At 36.1% G+C, this 23,351-nt stretch overlaps 2 protein-coding genes across 2 annotated transcripts; one reads left to right on the plus strand and one right to left on the minus strand.

The window, feature by feature from the left end:
- Positions 1 to 2,154: 2,154 nt before the first annotated feature.
- On the minus strand, positions 2,155 to 4,263 carry LOC128856371 (phosphatidylinositol N-acetylglucosaminyltransferase subunit A). The gene is made up of 6 exons (XM_054091671.1): positions 4,164 to 4,263; positions 4,017 to 4,107; positions 3,697 to 3,942; positions 3,515 to 3,632; positions 3,337 to 3,456; positions 2,155 to 3,274 (listed from the first exon to the last, which is right to left on the minus strand). Exons 1-6 carry the CDS (start codon positions 4,172 to 4,174, stop codon positions 2,379 to 2,381), a joined length of 1,482 nt encoding a protein of 493 aa, XP_053947646.1. The 5' UTR covers positions 4,175 to 4,263; the 3' UTR covers positions 2,155 to 2,378.
- A 3,214-nt stretch (positions 4,264 to 7,477) lies between these two features.
- LOC128857805 (DNA topoisomerase 1) lies at positions 7,478 to 20,151 on the plus strand. The gene is made up of 8 exons (XM_054093576.1): positions 7,478 to 7,729; positions 14,779 to 14,960; positions 15,061 to 16,090; positions 16,150 to 16,232; positions 16,784 to 17,913; positions 17,984 to 18,234; positions 18,320 to 18,513; positions 18,624 to 20,151. Exons 1-8 carry the CDS (start codon positions 7,703 to 7,705, stop codon positions 18,724 to 18,726), a joined length of 3,000 nt encoding a protein of 999 aa, XP_053949551.1. The 5' UTR covers positions 7,478 to 7,702; the 3' UTR covers positions 18,727 to 20,151.
- The last annotated feature ends 3,200 nt before the right edge of the window (positions 20,152 to 23,351 follow it).

Here is a 23,351-nt window from a genome sequence, read left to right on the forward strand (position 1 = left end):
GCCACAGTTTTATGACTGCAATGACTCTGAACGGCAGTTTTTATGGGAGTTGTGCCAGTGCTTGCCCGAGCGGCAACCACTATTAGAAAAAACCTTTTGTATCATTGGGTGTTTCATGCCCATAGTGCGTTTTGAAAACGAGACCTTCCAGTTTCTGTTTTGTGTTTCTTGTTAATAACTATAGGTATAAAAAAAATTATAGTTCACTCAAACAGCAAATCTTACATCGCAGCAATCAAATCACAGTCTAATTTGAACAAAATTATTTCATCCATTATAAATTCACTTATTGAGGCAACAAACAATATCAAATTAATGTAGGATTCCCGGTAATTCCGAAGAAGATTGCCCCTAGCATCATAAAGTTTTACACTCGCCTAAGGCTGGGTCAACAGTATTCACTCATGCTCACTTATATATGTACATCTATGTATATACAGAGATATATATATATAATTGGCGCTTACACCCTTTTTGGATGTTTGGCTGATCTCCTGCTCCTATTTGTGGCGTGCGTCCTGTTGCTGCTCTACAAATGGAGGGACCTACAGTTTTAAGCCGACTCCGAACGGCAGATGATGTCTTTATAAGGGCCTTCATCGTCGTACAAATACACTTGAGGGCTTGCCATTGCCTACCGAGGGGAGACCGCTATTAGAATCAACTTTTTCTATAATTTGGTGTTTCATGCACAGATATTCCAACTTGCGCACCTCCGCATGCTAGTCACGGTAGTCATACTACGCAGCCGCATGATATAAACCTTAATTGGGTCGAGCACTTGGCCAGGAAAATATAGGGTTTTGATATTCAAAATAACACCTCTGTTTGGAAAACACTTTCGCACAGGTCGCACAGCGCAGTAAAATGACGCTTAAATGGTTATTTCTGAGTTTAATACCAGATATAAAACACCAATTAGTTTTAAAAAAGGCAACTTAATTGCAAAATAATTTCTTTTAATTACCATACTTGCACAAATCCACGCAATTAGAAAATCGGAAGAGGAGTCAATGTGGCCAACCAAAGGATTTGAACGAAGAGTTAAATTTCTATTAATTTTTCTTTTTGTTTTTAACGAGACATAAACCTTTATTTGCAAGGAAGCAACACCGATTTTGCTAAGACAGCCGATTTCTCAAGTAATCACCTTTTAATATAGCTCCATGTTAATTATCTAACAAAATGTGTTTGAAAGTGATTTAACCAGTCACAAAATGGCTCCTCGATTAGAAGGTTGCGTTGTTGTTGTTGAGGTGGTGTACTTAACCCTGTCAGTGTTATGAGATCACCGTCTAACTTCGTTTAGCTCATCCAACGATAGACCCAGGAAACGCGCTGTTTCGACAGGTTGGGACCAGAGGGAGAGGGGTGTTAGATGAGTGGTTTTGATGGGGCATGTGAAAAGGTGGTTAACGTCGTGCGGGTTGCCTTCACATGATGGACATATGTTTAGTATGTCGGGGTCAATTCTGGATAGGTAGGAGTTTAACCTGCTAGAGTATCCAGAACGTAATACAAGGTCGCGTAGACCTATCAGCAATAAAAATAAATAACTACATATACATACAAGGCAATCTATCTAAAGAAACTGCGACGAATTAAGAAAATAAAATAAAAAGAAAATTCCGCTGAAATTAATGAACTAAACTTCAAAGACAACATAAAAACATACGCAAAATCAAACGATTTTTAATTAACTAATGAAAACGAAATAATCTAAAAGGAATATAAATCGGTTCAGAACAAAAATGATTCAACACAATTTAAAAAATAAGGCGATAGAAATCATAAAAAACAAGAAGCTGCCGTAATAACGACACAGACGAATACCACATAGACCCAGAGAAGTAGGATTAAATTCATGTTGTTTGCGGATATAAGGAAAATTTTAATTAGACACGAAACTGTTGTTGTTGTTGTTGTAGCAGCATAAACATTCCCCATACTTACAACGGGGAATGCTGCTGGAGTGACAGTCCTTGGTCGGATATAAATCCGGGTCGTTTCGGTAACGTAGAACCGACTGCCGTGGAAACGTAGACACGAAACTCGTTAGCTCTGGTTGGGTTATGGCATTCTTCGGACGGAGCCAGAAATATGTCTATAAAATACTACTATGTATGTATTCCGCTTGGTTACAACCATCTCTAAGATTTTAAGTATATGCACTAAGGTATTTATTTTAATAAAAATATAATTTCAAAAATGACATAATTGAAAAATCTTAAATGCACAAATCAGACGCTTGACAATTTTACATACAAATGTACATACTTATTCATACATACAACGTACAATGATTTAGAACTCAATTAGGTTATAAAGTATATTAAAAAATTAAAACATTTGTATAAAACCCAAAACTATAAAACCGTTTAGTGATTACGCAAGCGCGTCAGTTCTTTGGCTTTCTCCATATAACGACGTGGACGTAAATACTCTAAAAATAACAGCAGTACATGGGCCATAGATATCACCAGCAGGAATGGCCATACTTTACTGCGCATGTAACCATAAAGCAGAGCGCCAAGTGACTTTTCAGGCTCGGCCAAAATGCGCGCATATACTTTCTCCGTACGTTGTGTAACGTTCTCCCAATTGTAGAGTGACGAAACAATTTCATTGCATTTATATGGGCAAAGCACAGCTTCACTATCATCATTATTTTCCAAGTTTTCAGTATTTTTTGGATCCTTTAATTTATGCACAACTGAGTTTGTATGTCGTGTTTTTGCCAGGGACGTACGTTTGTGTGAACTAGTAGTTGAAACAGCACCATTTCCCATTGCATAGCCATTACCACAGGCACTAGACTCAACTAAATTGTGTTGTTGCTTATTACAAAAGCGTGTGTAACGGTTAAGGGCTTTGAGAATGCCTTGATAAACGGAATCAATTTCGGGTTCCGTAAGTATTATTAAATTCAATGGTAATACTTCAGGTATACCTCCCACACGAGTAGATACAACTTGTAGGCCGCATGAAGCCGCTTCTACTATAGCCATGCAGTAAGCTTCGGTGAGTGAGGTGTTGACGAAAATGTGGCCACGCACCAGAATGTCGCGAACTTGGGAATGTTCAACCGCTCCTATCAACTCAACCCTATCTTGCATATTGGTCCTCTCGCGTACTTCTTCAAGTAGATCACGTTTTGGTCCATCACCAACTATAATGAAATTGATATTAGGCGCATGCCTAAATCGTGGAATAACGCCAGCCAGCAAATCAATACCTTTACGATAAACAAGGCGTGAAGCGACGACAATATTAACTGCAGTAAAAAAGCATACGAATTCATTTATGTTTATTTAATATTATTTAATACACTATTACTTGTGCCGTCCATAGGTCGTTTACTTGGTTCGGGTGTAAATAAGGCAGTGTCGACAGCATTTGGAATTACAGAAACGTTTTCCTTTGGTATACGCGCTCGCAGTACAGTGTTTTCTTTCCCTGATCGAAAGAAATTATTGTACTCTTCAATAAATTCAAAGTTAATAAAAGCACTCACCAATATGAGAGACACAGATACAGTGATTTACGTTTGCCAAATTGATCTCCAACATTTTATTGGTGAAAACGGCTGATAAATCAGCAAAGCCAAAAAGGCTATGATCTGTAAAAACAGTCTGAAACCAAGAATACCAACAATTTAATTGCATATTTTTGATTTTGGTCGATTTTCCAAATCACCCTCAAACCCATCATATTTCCAATAATCATCGCTTCATGTGCCAGTGTGCTAAATGCCGAATGTCCGTGCACGACCTCGATGCACTCCCTCAACAACACGCAACGTATTAAAGGAATTTGGCATAATATTGTGGGCAGTATACATTGATTGTAGAACGGCTTAATTGGCAGGTAATACACTTTTAATCCATTGGTTAAGTAACGAATACCTTTGCAATTGCCATAGGAGTGTGTCAGCACAATGACCTGGATATGGATGTAGAAAGGTGAAGGTCGAGTTGTTTATGTGAATATTAATTGCATGCTTAATAATGACTCACTTTATGTCCGTGACCTAATAGGATTTGAGATAAATTGAAAACATGTTCCTCTACACCGCCTATGCTTGGATAAAAGAAATCCGTAACCATACTGCAAAAGACATAGCTTTAAAGTTTAACTTAAAACATCAAGAATTCTCTTATTACCATATTCGCATTTTTTGTTTGAAAAATAAATAAAACTCATTTGTTTAACTGTGAATGATTACTAAACAACTTGCAATCAGCTGCTCGATTCACTGATAACATTTCCCGAAGTAAACAAAATTTTGACATTTGATTAGAGTTGCTTTCACGAGACAATTCATTTATAAAATTCAATAGCATTATAAAGTACGTTCACATATGCAGTGATTAGCAATAAATCTACCCCAAGGTGTATTCATTAAGGGGTTATATACCTTGTGTTTTTCAAAAAAATCAAAATACATTTTATTTCTTTATCGTAAAGTACAATCCCTTGAGAACATTTTCCAAAAATTTCATAGAGATCTGAGCAATAGATCGAAAGTTACAGCGTTTTAAATTGTGCGTCGTCACGTCCTGAGCGTACGGCCTCATGCGGCGCTTGAAACTTTAAACGCGATTATCTCAAAAACGTGTTTTTCCAAAAATGCTTTTGCGGTGGACGCGATTGCAAAAAAAGTATTCAACCGATTTTTATAATTTTTTTTTTAATTGTTCGTAATTGATGTCGCCTCTCAGTGAACGATCAACTTTTTATGTATAAATTTTTATTTTGCAGATATGAATTTTTTAATGCCAATTTTAGGACTGTAGAAGTGGAGTTTTTTAAAAACATGTTCCTATTTTCACAAAAATCAAAATATTTAATATATTGATCGTTCACTAAGAAGATATAACCCTATACTAATGAAATCTTTTCGATTTTTTTATTTCAGTTGACTTGGTGGACTTGAATCGCGTCCACCGCAAGCCTCTTCCAAAAAAAGGGTCTTGGGGGAAAACGCCATAACTCCGCCATTTTTAAATATTTTTACACAAACAAAGCCTTTTTTTTTTCTTTAAACATTGTAATATCCAATAATAAAAACTTTTATACAGTAAAATTATTGCTACATATCTTTAAAAAAAACCCAACTTTCGCTAATTTCACCGGACCACAAGGTATATAACCCCTTAAAGCTGATGGCACTAGACCAATAACAATGTGTTATATATTGGAATGTCACGACAGAAGAAAATAGAAAAGAAAAACAAAATGACTAATTGCGTTGAGCAGCTAACATTAATTTGAAGCTAGAAGCATGCGACGAAGATGCGAATGGAAAGACTTTTCGTTATTTCATTTTGTGTTGGCATCCGTATGTACACGATCTATTGCTACTCTTTAATAGATGCTCCGGAAATCCTTTGCCTTTTTATGTAATATAAATGCATAGTTAATAAACATTTTATTAGAATTATGTTTGCAAACCTTTTTTTTCTTTGCCGGCATCCATTTTATTCAGTTTTTACTTTAACGTCTCTCCTTACATCATAACAAAATATATCGATAACACAGGGGTGTACGGAGAAAAGTATAAAAGTAAAGTATTTTATAATCTCAGATTTCGGCATAGAAATTTTATTTAATTACGGATTGATAGGAAGTTCGAAAAAGTAGATAATCTAGTTACATGTGAACCTATGTATTAATATAATGTTTCCTTATCCGCCTCGAACGGGGCTTGTTAATTAGAGAGTACGCGAAAGAATTTATTTTGCTTAGAGCAAAATGCCCAGATGTACGGGAATGCAAAAACTACATTTTTTAACAGGATTCACATCTAATTCACTTTTTTTGTTGTGTTTTTTTGGCCGCCGTAGCCGAATGGGTTGGTGCGCGACTACCATTCGGAATTCACAGAGAGAACGTCGGTTCGAATCTCGGTGAAAACACCAAATTAGAAAAAACATTTTTCTAACAGCGGTCGCCCCTCGGAAGGCAATCGCAAACCTCTGAGTGTATTTCTGCAATGAAAAAGCTCATCATAAAAATATATGCCGTTCGGAGTCGGCTTGAAACTGTAGGTCCCTCCATTTGTGGAACAACATCAAGACGCACACCACAAATACGAGGAGAAGCTGGGCCAAACACCCAAAAAGGGTGTACGCGCCAATTATATTATATATATATATATATTTGGCATTGATAATAAAGAAAATTTAGAAAAAATTTCGGCACTATCATCGGCGGTGGATATGTTTGAATTTGTAGACTGAATTAAGGAAACAAATCGATATTTGCATATTAAATATGAAAATAACTCATATTTTCAGAATTTGTATTATTTTCCTTTTTTTTTTAATTTTCAATAAATTTTGTTTCGTCTCGTATGTAAATCCAAAACAGCTAATATGCCGTTTAACACCTTACAAATGTTTATCTGGAGCAAGTGTGGGTCGTTTCGGGACAAACTTTTTTTCTTATAGAATGTACCGAATGCAAAGGTGTGGCTAACATAAAAACTGTTAATCGGTTCTGGGCGAATTTGAAGAAATCAGCTGATTTTCTGACGTAATAAGAGATATGACAGCGGTTTGTCTACAAAAGAGATCGGCATATACAGATATTGTATCGGTGATATACGAAAAAAGTCAATGCGGTCACTGATCATGTAAATGACAAGATTAGGGCATACATAGCAAAATTGCGAGAGCAACTTTGGCTGCTACGACATATGCTACTCGCAGTAATTTTGGGATCCCGCATTACATTTTTGAAGGGCAATCAGGGCAAATTCATAGAATGTGATTTCTCTTCAGCAACATCAGCAACAGCAACATGTACATGTATTTTAATATAATATAAAATTAATAGGGTTATGATAATCAGGATGTTATTGGAATGTTTGGTAACATATTCTAGTGCGTATAAATAGAAACGGACATGGTATAGTATAATATCCTAACTCTTTTAACAATTGAGAATAATTTTTTTGAAGTGACATATTTTCAAAAATAATTATGTCTATATAGATATTTGGTAAATGCAGTTAAATTATTGTTTTATGATCACCCTACTTCATTTGGTTAACAATGGGAAAGAGAGTTAACAGTACTCTTGTGTCTATACTTCACCTATTCATTTCATTTTAATTAACTTTTTGGCCGGCACCTTAGCAAAATGAGGGAAACAAAGACAAAAGCATTTACACTGAACTGAGTGAATGAAACAGAAAAAATGGTCAGATCTTTTACAAATTTTCCCGCAGGGTTGCATGCGCTGTTAATGATAAAACGCACATATGCATGTTTATTCAAAAATCACATTCGGCGACTTTTCACAAACAAAAATACTCAAATATTTATTAAAGATTTTCCTCCCCTATCTTTTTGTGTTCTTCATTTTATATTTTTAATAAGAAGCTGTACTTACAACATAGGTACACTTTGGTATAAGTTGCATTGGGAACCCTGTCGCAGTCGACATGCACTCGCACAACCTACTCTACTACATACTATTCATTCGACACACACAGAATTTTTCTAAGTTCCATTTTATGTGGCGAGGCGAGACTTTGAAAAATTTTCATAGCACTTTTGCCTTAGCCGTGCACCTCGTTGCTTTTACATTTTTGTCTCGTGTTAAGTGGCCGAAAGAAGAAATCTTTAGCTGCTAATCGAAGCAGAGTAGTGTGTGCGTGGAATCTTCCGAATTTTTTATCGTCGAGACTGAAAAAATGAGCGTGGATGTGGCACCCGAGAATGTAAGTAGTAGTAATTGTGGTAACGGTGAAACTTTATGTAATTTTCAGGTATTTCAATAATTTACTGGCTACACGAAATAAGTATTTTTTTATAAGAAATACACTTAATAGTTATGTGCAGATCAGAACAAGAGTTATCTAGAACTTTATAATGCAATAAATGTGTCGGCAATAAATTTCGTGCATATTTCCTTTGTGTGCTACAATTGCAGGCATAAGCAATAATTGTCAGCCTGATTGACTTGTCGGCCCCTACGCGATCGCCTTGAAATGAAAACGTTAAGCTTTTCATGAAAATGGCGACAAGTTCCAACAGCATACACTTGGTAGAAGTAATTCAACGGGTAAAATCAGCAAAACACCAATAAAATATATGTACATGCTTGTCTAGCTGTATGCGAATGCAACAACAAGGCAAAAGCGCAATGAAAAAGTCTCATAATCGCTTATGCAGCCTTTTTAACTTCAATTGACTATTTTTCCAGTGTATGCTCCCTAGGATTCGAGCGCATCTGCTTGATGCAATATTTTCAGCTTTTGCATTGGGTTAGCTCGTAGTAAGTTCCACCATAAAAAATGCCTTTTGCTGACCGTTTTACTAGTATGTTGCGCTGGTGTAGCTTTCTGGCCTGTAATTGCAGGGAAAGTCAAAGACAGAGGCAGAGCAACAACCACAGGCAGTAAGTACAAGTAATGGCGAATGTAAGTCGGCTGATAGAGCGAGCGAGTGAGCCGTACGTACATGTACGGTCTTCGTAGACGTTGTCGTCGTTGCTCGGTGGTGGCGTAAAAATTTTCTAAGTCTTTTCTGGAACATCAATGTATTGGCCGTGAGTAGCGGATCAATCAACTGACTGACTGACTGACTGACTGTGACTGGATAGCGAATACTTTCAAAGGGTGTAATGATAATTTGTTGGTGGTTGATGAGATTTTCGGAAATTTAGTAATGTTTGCGAAATCTTTATATGTATAATATATAGAAACAGAAAGGTAATTGTTTAAGAAATTTACCATCATACATGTAGGTATCTTCATACTACGTGTGACTTGTATTCATTTGCGCTTTAGGGTGGGTGCTAGTGCAATTAAATGTTTAATAAAATAATGCAGGTATTTAGAAAAAAATAATACGATAAACTTCCTACGACGCACTGGTTTATTATTTACTACCAGCAATTTTAGGATACAACTTTACAGCTTTGTGCACCATTGCAGTTAGAGGCTAGGTAGCGAGAAAGGACAGGAGTTGGAAATCCCTTGGAAATTTTCTGTTTTGCATCAATGACGGTATACCGAGAACACACAATTACTGTGGCAGAATTAACCAAGGTAGACATTCGATATCAATCCACCCCTTTATTATACGTCTTATTCAATGAGTACCAAGTACCAAATTTCTTTTCCTTAGTATCGCAAGTACATATTTTCATCTTAATTTTCATCATGTTTATTTCGTTTCACTCACATCTTTATTCGTTTCTTTATTGTCTTGTTCGTAGTTAATGGTGATTTGTTTACATTATAACATTTGTTGTATATGCTTTAGAACATATCTACATATCTAACATATCAAACATGCATACGTATAAGCAAAATAACTCTTTTGCCGAGCAGTAGCTTCACAATTGTTTTCAAGAACTTATTTGGCGTATAGGTACAATATGTATCTACAAGTATATGGCCAATAAACACTAAACATGTTTACACTTCTTATATTCTTCAAGTCAGCATTCACGCTTGTTCTTTTGTTGCTTTCATCTTCTTGGACTGCTTCGTTTGCTTTCATTTCATCTTCTTCCAGGTTTTGTTAAAAGTGCATACCCTCGGGTTTTTGTTGACATGCACACACTTACATAAAGAAAACATGTGTATGTGTTGGACTGTTTTATTTTAAGGTCAAGCAAATGTGGCTAAAAAATTGCTTCGCTGAAAAGTTGAGTGTATAAACACACATGTACATATGTACATACATCGTTTTTTGGATTTCAATCAAAAATACTTGCAGGTTATTCGCCCCATTCTTCCTTTTTTTGTGAGCAATCGTTGTTTTTAAGGTTGACTGGTTATCTGTGTTGTTGTTGTCATTGTTACCTGAATTGCTACTATCGCTTCTAAGTATTATTATTGACGGTCTGTTGTTCTGTTCCACCTGTCATTACACTTTTCGGAACTGATCGTCAGACTTACTTGTAACAGATTTAATATCGGCCAGTAACAGTATTGCAATATTTGAGCAGGAAACAATAACTCAAAAGGCATCTCTTCAAGCATGTTTCTTTTGAAATTGTTGATTCATAACAACAACAACTAAGCTTCTCTCACTATGAGTTCAGTCAATCGCCAATAAAGTACACTGGTGGCAAATTAAAGCAACTAAAACTACTTGGTTAGACAATGACTCTTCAAAATGTAGCATGCACACTGTCACTGAAAATTGTACCTATATTTTTTGGATTGTTTTTGATAGAAATTTGGGTATTCGGTTTTGTAAGCTATTTAATTTTTATTGTAACTGCAAGTTTTACATTCGCTAAGAGCTTTTTCTGTGGAGAGGAAACTAAGTGTTTTAGAAATTTTGTATAATTTTTAAAATGTTATGTGGTTTAAATCAAAAATAAGATTTCATAAAATATGTAGCTGTACCATTGTTCAGTGTTAGTCGCTACATATTTTTCATTTCATGCTAAAGAATTAATTAGTTTTAAAATTATAAAATCAGAACACAGAACGCGTTAAATTGATTTACGTTTAGAAAAAATTCATATCTTTGTTTCCAATTATTTTCAACACTCTTAAAATATGGCATTAATTTTCTTTACAATTCGGGAAATCGTTTTTTTTTTGTTTATTAAGCTTTTTTTCGTGCAAAATTTCATAAAATTTTATTTGTAACGTAAATTGCTGCTCCGATATGTGTTCCAGCAAAAAAAAAAAACCAAAAAAAAAAAATCAAGTAAAATGCTTCGCGCGAAAAATAAGACTTTTAGCTTTATTAAAGATTAAATTCTTTATGAGGTTTGCACTTCGACCTCATGGTTGTTGTTGTTGAAGCAGGGTAAACATTCCCCATACATATATGGGGAATACTGCTGAAGTGACAGTCCTTGGCCTTTACCGTTCCGGTAACGTAGAACCGACTGTCGTGGGAGACTTCATGGTCTTTTGTGCCCCGTACTCATCACCGTTTCTCATCCAGACCCAATTCCCTTATTGAACTCAGGATGGAGGTGGGCTGGATTGAGCGTATGTGCCTTTCTTCTAGTTGCAGTTGGCCAAGATGTCTCAACCTTCTCCGCGATATAGCGCTGAATTCCAGGAGAATGTGCATTGGAGTCTCTGCATTGGATCTAATCTAATCTAGCTTTATTAAAAGTATCCCCGGTTTCTTATATTTTCGAACAACTTACATGATTGGTAATTACTATTTGAAAGGAAACAGAAGATATTTTGGGAAAAAAGTTTAGTTTAACCTCAACATTTAAACACTACGGACCCTTGTGATCTATGTGAGGTCTATTCAGATCACCCAGATATACCTAACCTCAACATTTTAAATAAAAAGGTATTTGACTATTTTTAATTCAAAATACCACTTACATACACATATGGTCATTAAAATAAGTTCCACCCACGTTCATATGGAAAACGCAAGTTTTTTAAATTAATACAGATATTCAATTGTGTGTGGGGTTTTTGTTTCATAGATTAATATAACAAATATAAATAATATATTAATTCAAGGATCTTTTAAAACTTAAACTAGTGGCAATATGAACAAATGTAAATATTCATGTGGCCATTAAAATAGGTACGAAATAGAAATAGATACGATACAAAAATAGCTTATAGTGGTTTAATCAATAACCACTGTGCCCACCATTATTGTTAACGACTTTTTGTATTCAATTTGGTATAGAATTGATAATCCTACGGCAGTTTTCTGTGGGAGTGAAATACCATAGTTCTTTGATTTTTTGCTATAAATCCTGGGGCTTGGGTCGGGTGTCTGCTTTGGCCAAGCCATAACTTTAACATTATTTTGTAAAAACCATTCACGTACTATAAAATTGAAGAGTGTTTTGGGTCTTTATCCTGCATAAAAAGTCACCAAAGTGGCTGAATTACTTCAGCAAATAGTTGAATCACTTCTTGAAGTATGTCCTTGCAAATAAATTTGTTCATTTTATTGGCTATGAGGTGAAGATGACCTACTCCATATCAAGAGAAGCATCACCAAATCATTATGTTGCCAGCACCATGCTTGATTGTATTTTTTGTTTTTTTTTTTGGAGCCGCGGTGAGAACTCTTGCCCTTTAGGACATGTGACATTTCGACCAGCATCATTTCCAAAACAAAAATTTTTTGTTTCACCGCTCCAAAGTATGTTATACCATTTTTTATATCCTCTGGTCCACACCATGACTTGTGCTCTTGAGCAAAACTTTTCCTCTTCCTGAAATTTGTTTATTTCAACAAAGGAACTTTACGAGCTATTCTGCTGGTGGGTTTATGTTGTACAATCGACGCCGTACAGTTCTCGCTGATACTACGTTGTTGATTTCAGCTGCAATGGCCTTTGATGGCGTAAAACCATCTCTCGCGTAATCCCTCTCCGTAAGACTCACAATTAAATTATCAGTAGTGCAAGTCGATTTATTTTTGCCAGCACGTCGTTCTGTGGATTTTATGAGCTTAAAGGCATTTACAACAAAATTTTTGGACCGTCGCAAGTGACTCAGTAATAAATATGTACACTTTTTTGTTTTCAAAAATTGACAAAAAGTCTCCGCTCCTTAATTGTGTAATGGTGCGCACGACCCATCTTTGAAAGAAATGCATTAATTAATTATTAGTTTTTAAATGAACTATTAATTCGCTACTTACATTACATTCAATATTTTTCACTTAATTAGTTAAAATGCAAGAGTACCTTTTTAGGTGGCCACGCAAAATTATAACTACTTTAAGAAAATAACCGAATCGGTGCCGCCAATAACGCAAATTAATATAACGGGTCTTTTAAGTTCACTACGAAGCAGTGATGACATTTGTAAAAGAAAAAAAAAATTTCTACAATAGCTTTAAATTTTTCCGAGTGGCACAAGGGAAATTGATAGATGAAGCCAGCTCACCTATTTAACCCGGAGTTTGTCGCTAGGCAAATGCAAACACAAAACGGTCGCAACCGGGTAAAAATTACCACATAATATGTCTGTAGATGCATCATTAATTATTTTATTTATTTTACGTAGGTGTTAGTTATTGATTCTATGCAGAAAGGTACTTGAAGTGGCGGTATTTTGTAGAAAAAAGTTCGAAGTGGTTTTATTACCTCTGTGGTATTTTTTACCCATTAGCGACGAACGCCGGGTTAATGATCATATGTGTATGTATATATGTATGTATGTACATACATACGTAATACCTATGCACTTACGTATATTTGCCTCAGAACTAGGTGACGTTCACTTATATTAAGTGAACGGTCCAGTGAAAAATATGTACGAAATTTCTACGTCAGATTACATTCTTTAAAGTTAGCAATAGATCAACACCTCGGCATTTCCTATAAAATAGCATCGACTAATCGCTAAAACTCTAGTGTTGATTGTGTTGCCTACAAAGAGATTGTAATGAATATTTCTAAAGGGCAATCAGGTAGATAGCTTACAACTTTCGTTAGCAAGCGATAAGCAATAGAAGAAAACGAAAGACGGACTACCAGCTGTTAAAAATCTTTTAGCTAATATGTTTATGTCTATATGTATTTCGGCATATAGATAAGAGTATATTCCATATTGCATTGATACGCCATAAGCTGCCAACAAGCCGCATAGGGTTTTGTATTTCTTATAGTTGTTGTTGTTGGCAAATACAATAGTTGGGTTAGGTTATATCAAAGTTAGGTATACCAAAGTTTTGACAAGTTATAACCGTTGGCTCAAATATGAGATTAAAGTTGTTATAGAATTAAATATTAAAGACAGTCAAATTGTCGACTAGTATTTTTGTTTAATTGTTTTTTTTTTGTCTGCCATTGCTTGATTTATGCATGATATTGAAATGAGTATAAAAATGGTCACATTAATGTGCAGCGAGAGAATAAACTATTGAACGGACGTGTGGAAAACGTGCGCGCTGTCTGATGTGCCAATAATTCATTTGTAATATATGTGTATAGAAGTATGCAGAGCTATGTACATGTTTGTTTGGATGTATGTATTAGTTAATTCTGTTTAAGTTAAACTATTTTCTTCTAAAAGAGCATACGTTCAAATAGTCGAAGCATTTTCGTTTTTTTTTAAATAGCTTTACTGCTGGTACAACTTGTTTTGGCGAACAGCAACAACAAGGATTTTAGATACTTCGGCTCTTTGTTATTAAATGATACTGATAACCTTAGCGATATCAGGCAGCTGAATGGGTTTGCACTTAAAACAAAATGATTTAACGAGGGGTAGCAGGTAAACTGCTTTGTGGTATCACAATGGATCGGCAATGGTCTAAGTGCGTTGGTTTAGAGACCGACTGCCACTTCTACCTACCTACGACAACAAGGATTTATAGGAATCAGTGGCCATGTGTAATAATTTGTTATGTTTGTTATCAAAACAAATGCTAGAAAAAACTTGTTTTCGAAATGGTTTAGTTAAACATAGAATATCTTGTTGTTGCTGTTGTAGCAGTATAAACATTCTCCATACATATACGGGGTATGGACAACAACAAGATATTCTATATGCGGCTAAAGTGACAGTCCTTGGCCGGATATAAATTCGAGTCGTTCCGGTTACGCAAATCCGACTGTCGTGGGAGCGATAGAATATCTTCTTCAGGCTTGGACTCTCTAAAATATGCTTTTGAGAAGATATAATAATGCCCATATACAATAAATGACCATTAGCACTGTGAATTATCCCACTTGTGAGATAATTTAGGAAAAGTGAATTAAGAAAATAATACCCGTCTCTATCTTAATTAATATGAATAAACAATAATATCTAATAGCTCCCAATAATCATAACATACAATATTTAATTTTTAGGACATCAAGACTCAGAATGGGCTCTCTGAGGTGGTGCAGGTGAATGGAGTTAGTAACGGCCATCACAGCAGTAGTAGTGGCAGTAGTAAGCATAAATCTTCGAGCAAGGACAAACATCGTGACAAAGAGCGTGACCATAAAAGTTCGAGTTCAAGTTCAAAGGATCACAAGAGTAGCAGTCGGTAAGTTGACTCCTAGCTCTTTTAAATTTTTGTTTCGACAAGTCTTTCTATTTCCTTACTATTATTATTATTATTAATATTTTCCAACTTTCAACATTAGCGACAAAGATAAACACCATAGCAGTTCATCGTCCAGCAGCAAGGATAAGCATCGCGATAAAGAACGCGATGGCAAGCACAGTTCCAGTTCAAGTTCGAGTCATCGAGATAAAGAACGTGACAAAGACAAGGATAAACACAAATCATCATCATCGTCCTCGAGCTCTAGCCATCATAAGAGCTCTTCAAGGGATAAAGATAGAAAAGATAAAGATCGCGAGCGCAAAGAGAGTAGTTGCTCCTCATCGAGCAAAGATAAAGATAAGGAACGTGACCGAAACCACAAATCATCATCCTCATCCAGCTCGCGTGACAAAGACAAGGATCGTCATCGCAGTTCATCTTCTTCGAAAAGCAAACATTCCAGTTCTAGTTCTTTGAAATCGTCATCCGGTGACAAACCAAAATTAGTCGATGGGGAATTTATTAAACCAGAACCCATCTCACAACCATTAACTGATTCGCAATCGAATGGTTATAATACTGATTTTGTTGCACTCCGACCGGAACCAGTCGGAAATGATTATATGGATGAATCCAATAGTGGATTTGAAAATAGTCACGCTAAAGATGGTTATGAGGAGAAACCCTATATAAAAATGGAAGAACAAAATGTAAATATTTCGCAGGCCAGCTCATGTGACTATTCAATGTCGCAATTTAAAGAGGATGAGCCGGCGTTTGTCGTTAAGGAGGAGGCAAGTGGTGATGAAGATAGTTTGTACAAACAGGAGGGAAACGCAGACTGTGAAGACGATGACGAAGATGTCCCGCTGGCTATGCGTATAGCAACTACTAAAACAACGGCACCAGTTGTTCAGGACGATGATGATGATGAAGAGGATATACCATTGGCGAAGCGTAAAATGAAGGCCGAAGTGGAAGATGACGATGAGGATGTGCCATTGTTGGCACGGAAGAAGGTCAAGAAAGAATCGGCTAGCAAGACTAAAAATAAAAAGAAACGCGTCAAAGAAGAGGAGGAGGAAGAGTACGGGGAGACCAAACCCAAAAAGAAAAAGACCAAAAAGGTATAACAAAAAAATATATACAGCAAAATAATATTAATAAGTATTGTAATTTTATACAGGTCGAACAAACGCAAGTTAAGCAAGAGGCTGCTTCGCCTACCAAACGCAAGAAGAAAGAGGAGGAGGAAGAAGTCTGGAGATGGTGAGTGTTTTTAAAAAAAAAGGGAGTGTGTATTTTTGTTAAAGCACTAAAAGTCATGTGTCACTGCTTTATCGAGGCGAGAATGCAACTACAAATTACAATAATAAACTAGGCTAACAGCTGTTAAATTTTATAATGCTAACAGTTTTAGAGCCAATGCAATGTTTTGAAGTACATTAGTTTAGCAACCTCAGTGAGTGCCACATTGTCAACTCATATTTGAGGTTATGTATCTGTCATTTACCTTAGTATAAATTTTCCTTGTTCAGTGTTGGGTTTGCGTAATGCGGCTGAAAGCATCGCTGCGTTCAGATGGTGAAGACAACGAGTGCATTTATTTTGATAGGGCAACGCGTTGTTTTCGCCATAAGCAATGAGATGCCAAACACCTGGATTCGCCTCTCACTATTTAACGTTTCGAATGTTTGTGCAGCGAAGTTGTGCATGAAAGCAACCCTATTCACTAGACCTCCATTCCATTTGACAACTGTGCGAAAATTTTCATTGAAGAATTTAAAAACTAAAGCTACTATTCAAAACAAAATTTTCAGGTGGGAGGAAGAGAAGCGCGAAGACGGTGTTAAGTGGAATACATTAGAGCACAAGGGACCAGTTTTTGCACCACCCTATGAACGTGTGCCGAAGAATGTTCGTTTCTTCTATGATGGCAAACCGTTGGATCTGTCTTCTGAAACTGAAGAGGCAGCCACTTTCTATGCCAAAATGTTAAACCATGACTATTGCACAAAACAGATTTTCAACGATAATTTCTTCAAGGACTTCCGCAAGACGATGACATCGAAAGAACGCGATATTATAAAAGACTTCAACAAGTGTAATTTCGAAGAAATGTTTAAATTCTTCACGGCAGAATCTGAAAAACGTAAGAATGCAACTAAGGAGGAGAAACTGGCCAAAAAATTGGAAAATGAAGCATTAGTGAAAGAGTATGGCACATGTATTATTGATGGCCACAAGGAAAAGATTGGCAATTTCAAATTGGAACCACCAGGTCTGTTTCGTGGTCGTGGCGAGCATCCAAAAATGGGCATGATTAAACGACGTATTCAGGCCGAAGATGTCTCCATTAACTGTGGAAAGGAATCGAAAATTCCCCCACCGCCAGAGGGCCACCGGTGGAGGGAGGTACGCCACGACAACACTGTAACTTGGTTGGCTTCATGGACTGAAAATGTGCAAGGCCAGGTGAAATACATTATGTTGAATCCATCATCCAAATTGAAGGGCGAAAAGGATCACGTAAAATATGAAACTGCACGTCGTTTAGCAAAATCCATAGATAAAATACGTGCCACATATCGCGAGGAATGGAAATCAAAGGAGATGCGTGTGCGTCAGCGTGCTGTTGCATTGTATTTCATTGACAAATTGGCACTAAGAGCAGGTAATGAAAAGGATGAAGACCAAGCCGATACCGTCGGCTGTTGTTCACTTCGCGTTGAACACGTTAAATTGGAAAAGCATTTGAATGGAAAAGAGAATGTCGTTGTGTTCGACTTCCTTGGCAAAGATTCAATTCGTTATTACAACGAAGTTGAAGTCGAGAAACGCGTATTCAAAAATCTAGAACTTTTCTTGGAGAACAAAAAGGATGGCGATGACCTTTTCGATCGTCTAAACACTCAAGTTCTCAATGAACATTTGAAGGAGCTTATGGAAGGTTCGTTGAAATATAACAAATAATTTTTGAGAATTTTTTCTTAAACATATTTTGTTTTTGTTTTGCTTAGGACTCACTGCCAAAGTGTTCCGTACCTACAACGCATCAATTACGTTACAAAAACAATTGGATTTACTTACTGAAGATAGTATGTCACCTGCAGAGAAGTTGCTTGCCTATAATCGTGCTAATCGTGCAGTCGCCATATTATGTAACCATCAGCGTTCGGTACCGAAGGGACACGAAAAATCAATGGAAAACTTGAAGGAGAAGATACGCCAGAAGCGTGAGCTGATTGAAGACGCTGAGTCTGAATTTCATGTAAGTACGGATATGTTATTTTCCATATTTATGATTAAATATTGTGAGTGAAAAGAAATTAAGCCATTTTTTCCTTCCCTTACAGGATCTTAAGAAAGCCGCTAAACGCGGTTCGGTAAAAGAACGGGTTATGGCTGATAAAAAAGCTAAGCAATTGGAAAGATTAAAGGAGCAGCTAAAGAAATTAGAGCTTCAAGAGACTGATAGGGATGAGAACAAAACGATCGCATTGGGCACTTCAAAGCTTAACTATCTAGATCCGCGTATAACTGTCGCATGGTGAGTAGAGTGTAGCGTAACGTTACGATACCATACAAAGAAAAAAATGCTTACATCCATATTGGATACTTTTATCTGAATGCATTTATGTATTTATTTTATTTTTGTAGGTGCAAAAAGCATGGCGTCCCAATCGAGAAGATATTCAATAAAACTCAAAGGAATAAATTCATGTGGGCTATACACATGGCTGACGAAAACTATCGCTTTTAAGTGAACACCCATGCATTATACGTAAATAGCGTCGAAGAGCACTTATTTCAAAGTCCAGGATGACTTAAACCTATGAGGAGAGTTGAAGTTTAAATGCAGCATGCTCCGAGTTAGTATGCTGCAGAACTACTACCACCACCCACCACTTAACACCGTAGATGAACGCATGAACGAATTGAAGAGTTGAAGCGGAAATAATATCAAAATCGGCGGCATAATGAGATAGTATAGTCGGAAGAAGTAGTTCGTGGCACTTAGATATGCATCAAACTAACGCGTAGTATGTGTACGAACCGCTATATATACATATTATTTATAGTATAACATTTAAGAAGTAATGAAGTTATTTCATGTGTTATTTCATATGATACACACGTAACAATTCTTGCAATACATTTGCATACATAATTACATATGTTTACCTTGATACTACATATGTAAGTAAATAGGAATGGGTTGCCATTTAATGCGTGAATGATGGCATTAGAACGTTCTCTTTATTATCATGCACACACATATATGCACACACTTTGAATTACACGCATGAGCGTTTAACGTTAGACATTTTTGAAATTTGGTTCTATTTATGAAACGGAACAAAATTAGAAATAATAGATGAAAATACTTACAACCCACAAAAGGGCAACGCAGAAAAAAGAAAAAAACAAAACAAAATGTAGCGCTAAAACATGTTTTACTGCAACAATGGTGAAAATTAACTAGGTTTTAGTGAAAATTTTATAAAGAAAAAATACAATTGTGTTTACTTTTTTGATTTTTCCTCAAGGAAGGACACATCCATGCACATACACACAGATTTGCAAACAAACATTATTTGAGTTAAAACAATTTTTAGCATAATTCATAAAAATTTTATCTTATCTATATGTAAGAAAACACATTATATAATAACAATAATTTATAAGTCGCCAACAGCAACAGGGAGGAAACGCTTCGCTACATTTGGGTATAAAATACATACACACAAATTGTCTTTGTAGCGGGGTAATTAATTAAGAGACTCCCCCAATTACGTGTAATAATTTAGATTCGATCTAGATGCAAATATGCAAACATACGGCGTATGCATTGAAAGCCTATAGACATTTAATTCTAGAGAAAAAAGCAAATATCAAGAACACTTATGCAATTTAGTTTATGATTTATAAATTTCGTATTTTAAAGATAATTTGAAAAAGTTTATATGTAATTACTACAAACTATATACAATACATATGCATATGTATGTATATACATATATTTATATATATGAATACATATTTTCAACAAGCAACAGTTAAATAACTTTTGTACCCCACTTTCCAATATCACATACCACAATACTACGTACATACAATACATATGTATATTCAATTGTTTTTGTATAATTTAAGTTACAAAACAGAAATATATCAAACAATATTCTACTGTAAAACAATAGAAAAAAGCATTTACTTTGTGTGTGGTCGTCGTATTAACAACAACATAAAGATGAGAACTGTGAGACTGGCAGTTGGCAAGTATATTTACGGTGAGTCCTTGCTAACAGCTTTTAGAAGTATTAGGCAGCATCTGGGCTCTTTTCTCCAACAACACGCGCTGTGGCAAGACACAGTATTGCGCGGCGCCACTCAATAAAAATTTTGCAAAATTTGCCTGTGGCGCGACATGCTTTCCTGGAATTGGATTTCTATGGATTTTAAAGTAAAATATGTATGAATGGACACACATACATATTCGTATGTATGAGTCGTATTTTAGCAAGAATTTCCATGGAATGGTGTCGTAGGCTAATAACTATGGCTGCAGAATAGACACAATTTTTCTAATTAACGGAAACAATTTTGTCCCAATCGAGCGAAACTTACTAAAGGACTTAAGGCGCGATATAGCACCGTGATATAAATGATATAATTAGGGCAGGTATGGAAAGTTCCCGCCTATAATTGATATGAAAACTATATGTTGAAGCAGCCATAGTGTCGTTCTAACAAATCGGTTCAAAATAAAATATTCAAGTAATTACTTTCTGTGATTACGTGATGTGCAATTGGCAGGCAGGTGGCAGTGAAAAGTAAGACGAGATATCAGCATATGATAAAAGTAAACAAATTTTGTACTACCCCTCAAAGCTTAAAAAATTATAAATAATTAAGGAAGTTAAATAAATTAACAATATTCATTTTATATAAATTATGATTTTACTTTAGCTGTAAGTATAGAATATGCGCGTAATTATATGTAGAAAAAAATAAACATAACTTTGGCTAATTTTTATGACAACACAATTTCAACTCACTAAAGTTAGGGTATTGTATTGTATTGTATAATACACCAAAAACAAAAACCATAACAAATTTAAATAGTAATAACCACGGTCACCCTATAGAAACTGACAAACAGTTCTATTAAGTGACCAACCTTGCACGAATTGGCATAATATTCCAACGCACACACACACACGTACGCACTCATTCATAGAAATATTCGTACGTATGCATGCTTGGTCGTGTATGTCAACTCAATATCTAATCGCAAATTTAAATTTAAATAAAAACTATTGTAATTAAATCAATAGGACATAATTAATGCAGCAAAGAATGCATAGATTAAGGTGGAAACTTCAAAAGTATTTACATATGTATATGTAACTAGTTATGTAAGTTGTAGCAGGACGAAACGAGTTTGCGTACACAACGCCGTGGGTAATTAATTCGTAAAACATATTCAGTTAGACATACACACACTTCTGTATGTATGTATTGTATTTCGAAGAAAAATAAAACATAAAAATCCAAAAAAGTATAATTTTGTTTTTGATTTTTTTTATAAAAATTGTTTACAAATTATTGTTCATGCACCCAAAAAATTTGCAAAGCAGGAGAAAGTGAGAGCGCAAAATGACACCTCATTTGGAGGGGAAGTTGCAAGGTTTTACTGGTTAAATTTTTACTTGTAAGAATTTGCAAGCGAGAAAAACAGCTGATCGCAAATAAAAATAAACACGAATTAAAATTCGCGAATTGAGTCAAAGTTCCGAATTCAAATAAAAATGGTGATTAAAATGGGGAATGTAAGTGAATATATTTATGATAAAATTTATAAAGTTTATTTGAAGCCATTTATTAAATAGGAATCGGCCATGATATACAGGGTGTGATTGAAAAGTAATGAGCCTTATTCTTTTAAGCAGTTTTATTAAACCTTTTGGCTTATACAACTAATATTTTTCAAAATAGGACCCTTGAGCGTCAATACACCGCTACACCGCTGGTAGCGGTCCTTCCACTGCAGGAAATATTTTTTAAACTCATCCGCCGGAATCGCGTTCAATTCGGCTGTCACAGTTTTTTGGATCGCCTCGATGGAGTCGTGTGCCACTCCGCACTCTCTCTCTTGCCCTCAGAATCGTACTCAAAGCACCAGGTTTCATCTCCTGTGATACAATTGTCTAAAGTAATATCCCGTTCGTCACTTTTCAATACTTCCCGACTTTTTTCCACACGCAATTGCTTTTGTTCATCAGTCAAAACCTTGGGAACCAATTTGGCACACACTTTGCGCATTTCAAGTTTTCCGGTCACGATTTCCCCCACATTGTAATAAGTTAAATTTAACTCTTCACTGATCTCACGTAGACTAGCATGACGGTCAATGTTCAAAAATTCACGAACCCGGTTGACATCTTCATCTGTTTGCGTCGTCGAAGGCCTTCCAGATCGCTGTTCGTCTTCGACGTCCTCTCGGCCTTTCTTGAACGACTTGTGCCACCGTTTTACCTGGGCACTGGACAGAGATTGGTCCCCGTAAGCCTTCTTGAGTAGCCCAATGGTTTCGGTACTCGTTTTGTTTAGCTTTACGCAAAATTTGATCGAGTGACGTTGCTCCAACGATCGCTGCATTTTCGCCACTGCAAAATCCTAACACACATTTAAAACAGCTTTCACGCGCGGAGCGATGTTGACTGCACCGCTGTTGCCAGCGAACTGGGACCGGTTTCTGGTGGAAGGGGAAGGTCCAATGATCATTTTCCTCCACCAGCCGATTCGATTGATCGCTTGGTAGACGCTCCGCGCGGGAAGACTCATTACTTTTCAATCAAACCCTGTATTATGATGCACTTCTGAACCACAGCATCCCATTACCGCAGCTGCAGTTTCAGAAATACAAATCGAAAACATTGTAGGTATCTTTTGTGTTGTATGCTTGTACTTCTTCGTTATTAACTAATTTGGCAATATATGTATACAGGGTCCGGCTCTCGCAGTGTAACAATGACGCACGGGCATCAGCGGTATGTTAGTTGGCTAAATGACATGACATTTGGCCGAGAGTAAACGCGAAAAAAGAAAATCAGTAATGGATTTCAAACGTAAAAAAGTGATCGCATTATATTGTATATATTTGGCGATTGCGATATTCAGCGATTCTTCGTGAGCTTAAGCACTTTAAAATAAATAACGTTTTTGTTTATCGCACCATTACTCGTTACAATGTTACTGGTAGCATCGCGAAACGTCATGGAGGTGGTCATCAAAAGACTGCAACGTCACGTGAAATGGATGAAAAAGTGAAGAAGCGACTTGAGCGAAATCCCCGACGAAGTGCCAATCATATGGCGAAGG

This window comes from Anastrepha ludens, chromosome 3 (assembly GCF_028408465.1).
Source record: "Anastrepha ludens isolate Willacy chromosome 3, idAnaLude1.1, whole genome shotgun sequence".
NCBI classification, from domain to species: Eukaryota; Metazoa; Arthropoda; class Insecta; order Diptera; family Tephritidae; genus Anastrepha; species Anastrepha ludens.

Bases quoted from the DNA above. Each gene is read 5' to 3' on its own strand.
- LOC128857805 (XM_054093576.1), top strand. From the start codon at position 7,703: ATGAGCGTGGATGTGGCACCCGAGAAT. The intron at 16,091-16,149 runs GTATAACAAAAA...AATTTTATACAG, and splicing joins AAAAGAAAAAGACCAAAAAG to GTCGAACAAACGCAAGTTAA. The intron at 18,514-18,623 runs GTGAGTAGAGTG...TTATTTTTGTAG, and splicing joins CCGCGTATAACTGTCGCATG to GTGCAAAAAGCATGGCGTCC.
- LOC128856371 (XM_054091671.1), bottom strand. The intron at 3,633-3,696 runs GTGATTTGGAAA...TCTTGGTTTCAG, and splicing joins GAAATATGATGGGTTTGAGG to ACTGTTTTTACAGATCATAG. The intron at 3,457-3,514 runs GTGAGTGCTTTT...TCTTTCGATCAG, and splicing joins TATCTGTGTCTCTCATATTG to GGAAAGAAAACACTGTACTG.